The 6,743-nt window shown below is 40.0% G+C and overlaps 1 protein-coding gene across 2 annotated transcripts; it reads left to right on the top strand.

Moving 5' to 3' along the window:
• The first annotated feature begins 893 nt into the window (after positions 1-893).
• On the top strand, positions 894-5,122 carry LOC103524063 (uncharacterized protein K02A2.6-like). Of its 2 annotated transcripts, none has more exons than XM_008489069.3 (2): positions 894-2,863; positions 3,347-5,122. In XM_008489069.3, exons 1-2 carry the CDS (start codon positions 943-945, stop codon positions 5,020-5,022), a joined length of 3,597 nt encoding a protein of 1,198 aa, XP_008487291.2. In that variant the 5' UTR covers positions 894-942; the 3' UTR covers positions 5,023-5,122. The 2 variants fall into 2 exon arrangements, with proteins under 2 accessions (XP_008487291.2, XP_026689019.1); XM_026833218.1 differs by having other exon boundaries at positions 894-1,177; positions 1,952-5,122.
• Positions 5,123-6,743: the final 1,621 nt, after the last annotated feature.

Consider the following 6,743-nt stretch of genomic DNA (forward strand, 5'->3'; position numbering starts at 1 on the left):
GACGTTTGATTCGTTTATCTATAGATCTTCGTGGTCCTAGTGGTGTCGAAGTTCTCAAGAACATTCGAAACCCCCACTCGATTGGAAACATTAAACGAAACATTTTAGTACAATCAGAGCAAGCAAGTTCAAGACTAAGAAGTTGTAGGTCTATTCGTATGATAAGAAAAGAGAAAAAAATGTAAACGAGTTGCTACATATCGTCTAATCAAATGTAGCTTATAAGTCGCGATCTTACCGTTTGGTAGCCTATTGAGATATTAGATCGCAGTCAAGAAGGATAGCACACTGTTTAGTAGGTGGATTGCGATCGCGCTTCAGTACATCGCTCTAACACGGATAGCGAATTTATGAAGTGGACATGTGTGGGCGTCATGGTCGTCGACACAAGTTTAGTTGCTCACCCCAGACGTTTATGAAAAACGTTCACATGGTCGCCTCTCGTCCTCAGAAGATACACCCTCAGTGTCCTTGAGACCTACCTTCCTTCGCGCTGCCTTGTCCTGAGACCCCTGCCACCAATACTACTTCGCCGCATTCATTCCAAAAAGTTCCTTGTTCAACCTTCTAAAGCTATAGATCTAAACTTGCTTACCACTTTAAATGGATCATTTACAAATAAAGGAAGCGTAGGCATTTTTCATTTAACTGAACAGGGTGGCTTCCCCTTTTAAATGGGAGCACCCCTGCAGACGAACATCAGCAGACGAACAACCGGCGACCCAAGCGCACAACAAGCGGGCCCAGCTTAAAATAAGGACTTTCCCGGCAAGAGCCTTGCCAAACGAAAGAGGATACGAGAGATGGAAGAAGGAGAAGCTAAAAAGCCCTGCCTTTTCTGGAAATCGTCAAAAATGTCGAAAGAGCGGAGTGGTTTGGAGATTTTTAATTATTAGATATATCAATTGGCGACGAGGTGAAAAGTGAAGAAAAGGTACAAACATGGATGCAGCACAGTTGAAGGCGAAGCGAGGTACAGTGAAGGCGTTGCTGACGAAGACAAGGGACAGAATTACGGAAGAATGTACATTGCAACAACTTGAAGTCTACGAGCAGAATGTTGAAGGCTATAGAACAAGATACGACAACATACAGGATGAGTTGGATGAGTTGATCACAGGTGATGAGAGGGAAGCTCAGGATGACTACAGATTCGACATTTACGAGAGCATTACAGGTATAAAAGTACAGATATTAGATTACAAAAATAAGCTATTGGGTACATTTGCTAGCAATTTGAGGACCAATACGAGTAGTCCAGGGACACAGTTGAGTACCACTTCAAATTTGACTTTTGTTCCATATCAGAAAGATGAAACATTTACTAATTTCATCAAACGTCTAGAAACATTCATGATTCTGAAGGGTAATACTGACAATAAGCTCAAAGTTTATATTCTGTTACATGCGCTTAGCCCACACATGCACGAAAAGTTGTACAATATGTGTGCACCTGAGGAACCTATTACAAAAGATTACGATGTACTTGTCGAAATGTTAAAAGATTATTTTGAGCCTAGGCCAAGTGTTTGGTCCCTACAGAACAGATTCATATGTCGCACACAGGAACCTAACGAATCTATATTTGAGTATGCGACAGAACTGAAAAAGTTATCACAGCATTGTAATTTCACCTGTGAGAAATGTAAACACTGCACTGCTAATGCATTCCTAACTTTACAGTTTATACGAGGTCTACAAGACACTGATATTCGAATTCAGTTATTACAGGAGAAAAATGACGCTACATTCCAGGAATTTATTAATAAAGCAGTGACCGTAGAATTTTCAAAATCAGAAAACCAAGTTATGAGTACTACAGTACCTACATCTACATCTTTCAATGTGCAACCTACTTCACATCAAGTGAAAGAAAATCACAATTCAAATTATATGCGTAAACCTCCTAACTCAAAGCTGGAAACTAATGATGGTTATTTCTCTAAATTAGCAGGAAAATGTTACCGGTGTGGACAAGAGAATCACAAAGCCAACGTGTGTAAGTTCCGATCAGAGTTCTGCCGAAAATGCAACAAGCTGGGACATATTGGCAGAGTATGTATGTCACAGGCACGCGTCGCGAACTACAGGAAATCTCACCAGGTAGATGACGAGCTGCCTATACAGAACGAGGAATATGAGGTAAACTTGCTGCACAACGCCAAGTCCGACAAATTTATGGTAAATATCCACATAGAGGATAGGCAGTTTTGTATGGAGGTTGATACAGGGGCGGCTCTGAGTTCTATCTCCTATGCTGATTACAAAGCTCTCAATATTGATAATAAAATATTCAAAACAAATGTTCAAATGAAAACGTATACAGGAGAGACCATTAAGCCCAAGGGGGTATGTTTTGTTACATGTCGATACAAGAGGCAAACATTTGTTGGCAAACTTTATATTATCAATCAAGATGTAGACCCAATATTCGGAAGGGACTGGATACGGGAAATTAGTCTAGACTGGGCCGAAATTAAATTGTTAAAATCTGAAGAAAATTTGCAACTCGAAGAAATTTTGAAAATGTACGAAGATGTATTCACAGATAAAATCGGCACCATACCTAATGAGAAGGGTTGTTTGATATTGAAACCTGATGCCACGCCCATTTTCTTTAAACCTCGACCTGTACCTTATTCTAGGAAGGAGAAGATTGAAAAGGAGCTGGATCGCCTGGAGAAAGATGGAATTCTCACAAAGGTCGAGCATTCAGACTGGGGCACTCCCATTGTACCCATAGACAAGCCCAACGGGGACATCAGGATCTGTGCTGATTACAAGGTGACACTTAACAAATGTATCCAGGATATGAATTACCCTATTCCTAGGATCGACGATATATTTGCGCAAATGAATGGCGGTAAGTACTTCTGTACATTGGACTTGAGCAAAGCGTACCTACATTATGAAATGGATGAACAAAGTGCTATGCTACAAAGTTTAAGCACACATAAAGGAGTATACCGAGTTAATCGCTTAATGTTCGGGGTCAAGGTGGCCCCGGGATTATGGCAACAATTCATGGATAAATTACTACAGGGTGTGCCAGGAGTACAATGCTTCTTTGATGATATCATAATACAGGGTTCAACTTACGATGAGCTTCTGAAACGACTCAAAATTGTTCTGGATTTAATTCGAGCACAGAATTTAACACTGAACAGAGACAAATGTAAGTTTTTCCAGAAAAGTATCAACTACCTGGGACACAAAATTGATGAACATGGTTTACATAAAATGGAAGATAAAATTCTCGCGATTCGAAATACAAAGCGACCTGAAAATGTTTCTGAACTACGTACTTTTCTTGGCATGGCAAATTATTATAACAAATTTATTCCAGATTTAGCCTCGATATTACACCCATTGAATCAGTTGCTGCGCAAAGGCTGGAAATTCACATGGACAGGCGAGTGTGAAAGAAGTTTCAACAAAGTGAAAGAAGAAATTTGTAACGAGAATGTGTTGGTACATTATAACCCGGACTTGCCTGTCACCTTAGCAACAGACGCTTCTCCTATTGGACTAGGAGCGGTCTTATCACACAGGTATCCTGACGGGTCTGATAGACCTATAGCTTTTGCATCAAGAGCCCTTACAATTTGTGAGAAAAATTACAGTCAGATAGATAAAGAAGCAACTGCAATCTATTGGGGAATCAAAAAGTTTTTCCAATACGTGTACGGAAGAAAATTCATTCTTATCACGGACAACAAACCTTTGACTACTATTTTCAACCCTTACAAATCTTTGCCTGCACTCTCAGCTACTCGTATGTTACATTACGCACTTTTCTTATCTGGTTTTGACTATACAATTGAGTACAAAAGAACAAGTGAACACGGTAATGCTGATTATCTTTCTCGTTTCCCTCAGGAACCTCCAGATGTACATGTTCCAGATCAGATTTACAGATTTCAAGCTAACCAGATTGGGACACTGAATACGATCACTCACCAAACGATCAAACAAGAAACAAAAGTAGACCCCAATCTGAGTGTTATACTGGATGCCCTGGAAACGGGAAAATGTTTGAAATCTCTGGGATACGAGAACACAGAAATCACATTACAAGATGGTTGTCTACTCAAGGGTACCAGAGTAATGATACCAGCGACATTGAGATCTAATATCTTACAAGAACTACATACTGGACACTTGGGTATGGTAAAGATGAAGGCTTTGGGCCGGAGTTATTGCTATTGGCAAAACATGGATAGAGATATTGAGGAGATGGTAAGAAAGTGCAAGTACTGCTGTGAGAAACAAAACAATCCACCCAAAGTTCAAAGTCATCCCTGGGAACCTACACGGGAACCATGGCAACGAGTTCACATTGACTTTGCTGGACCTGTAAATGGACTATTTTATTTCATTATTGTCGACACCTTTTCCAAATGGGTTGAGGTAATACCTACAAAGACAACGACTACTGATTTTTGCATTAAAGAACTTAGACGATTATTTACTAATTTTGGCATCTGTCTGGTTCTAGTTTCTGACAACGGACCCCAATTTACGTCTCATGTATTCAAAAACTTTCTTAATAGTAATGGTGTCATACACAAGTTGTCTCCTGCGTTCCATCCTGCATCAAACGGCCAGGCGGAAAGATCAGTGCAAACAATCAAGAACCATCTACACTGTATGGCCGACGAACCAGGAGATATAAATCTGAAAATATCAAGACTTCTCATGCAGCTTAGAAAAGTTCCTAATGCTGAGGGGATGAGTCCGTACATGTTGATGCTGGGGCGAGATGTTAGGACCAGGTTGGATATCCTCATGAAGCCGGCAGTTTCACTTGTTCCTGAGAATAAAAGCTATAAAGTGTCAAGAAGTTTTCATGAAGGCGATAGAGTACAAGTAAGAAATTATACTCGGGAATCCAAGTGGAAGTTTGGCAATGTCAAGAGGAAGGAAGGCGCAGTTCACTACTGGATTCTATTGGATGATGGTAGACTTTGGCGAAGACATGTGGACCAGATGCGGCCCACACATTACGGGGGGGAAGGTTGATATATACCAAATGAGAAAATTCTGGCCAGAATTGTGAAGTTAGGAGTCAGTCTTCGTTCACCCTTTGCAAATAAATGTCTCTTTTCTTGTTTCCCAAAAATGGAGTTTCTTCTTACTATTTAGCTCATCCATCTAACTAGCATTTTCGAACTGGTAGAAAACCCCGTAAAAAGGATGTGGTGCGGAGCCCAACCTTAAAAACACATACTTTTCGACCATTTTAAGCTTGCATGTTTCGAGTACTAGTTATCTATGATTATCAGAACTACGATTTTTCCTGGGTTATGGGAGGGTCGAACGATTCTCTTTACACGAGTTCTTTACTCGATTCTTCCCCTGTGGTTATGGTAGGAACGATTCTCCTTTACACGATTCGATCTCCTTGAGGTGGATTTGATAAGTCTTGATTCTTCCAGGAGTATTCGCAGCTTCTTCTTGAGGTAGGTTTAAACACGGATTCTCGTAATTCTTAAAGGACTTATAACGATTCTTCTTGAGTAAGATTTGAACACGATTCTGTCCCGAGTCTTGTAAAAGTTAATTCGGCTTAAGGTGGGAAGGAGGTCTATCATGGGAATGATAGAACTATAGCATTTTCTACTCCGATATTGATGTAAACAAGAGTATAGTTTCCTAATAATATGCATCCATATAATCGCGATGCTTCGAAGCATTAATTAATGCCAAGCAAGATCCATTTAAAACATTTGTCCTCAGTTTAAACATACAATGATCTACAGACATGTGAACAGCAAATGAAGCAGTTTCTGACATAGCTTTATAAGTGCACGCAAAGAGTCAACTGCTGTGCCCGGAACGTTTTTTTTTTTGATCTCTTCGTATAAAGGAAGTCCACCATTAGACAGGGTCTGGCGTCCGTTTCTGACCTCGAAATGGCATTGATACATTGACAATCGAACAGTACATCCTGTCAACACTTAACTGAAAATATTAATGACACTTTTTCCCTTGTCATATGATGATAACAGAATAGCAAGGTTTTGCGTCTATATTGTTTGTCCTATCCTGTCGTCGGCAAGTCATCTTTCAACCTTATTTTAGGTATAGGCAGAGCTATAATGATACTATAATGAGTTCCATCTATGGATGTATCATCCATTGTAACTTTTATGTGTAGGGTTGTGTAAGAGTGACTTCTCTGTGTTTGTGTGAGAGTCGTGCGTCTGTGCTTGTGTGTGTCTCTGAGATACAACGGAAGTACGAAAGAGATGAAAAGGAAATTGAGACCTTAGAAAGGAAAACAGAACAAAGAAATGCCTGGATACACTCTTTAGTGGACTTAAAGAAGCTAATCACCGTGTTTAGCACTTAGGTTTACTGCATGATCTACTGCAGAGGTCACATGGTACTTGTGAACGTGCTGTAACAGGTCACACACGGCCAAGTGGTCTAAACTATGCCTAATCGTCGTTACCAAGGTACTTTTGCCTCCAATATCTCAAATTTTCGCATAATATTTTACTATACGTGGTGTGTGGTATTTTGTAATCCTATTCCACAAGTATGTCTAAGGTTATTACCGTGTTATATAGTTCACACCATGACAACTTACTGGAAAAGGAGGTAAGGTGCTTAGGTAAAAGCAAAAAACATAACTATTTAACTATCTGTCTTCTAAACACTACATCCGTCTTTTATCTCTATCTTGTATCACTTGTTCGACCTCGGTGACGAGGTTGTTTTCAAGCGGTTTTATTCGT

The sequence above is a fragment of the Diaphorina citri genome, unplaced genomic scaffold (genome assembly GCF_000475195.1).
Source record: "Diaphorina citri unplaced genomic scaffold, Diaci psyllid genome assembly version 1.1 scaffold88640, whole genome shotgun sequence".
Classification (NCBI taxonomy): domain Eukaryota; kingdom Metazoa; phylum Arthropoda; class Insecta; order Hemiptera; family Psyllidae; genus Diaphorina; species Diaphorina citri.

Bases quoted from the DNA above. Each gene is read 5' to 3' on its own strand.
- LOC103524063 (XM_008489069.3), top strand. From the start codon at position 943: ATGGATGCAGCACAGTTGAAGGCGAAGCGAGGTACAGTGAAGGCGTTG. The intron at 2,864-3,346 runs GTAAGTACTTCT...AATTTATTCCAG, and splicing joins ATTTGCGCAAATGAATGGCG to ATTTAGCCTCGATATTACAC.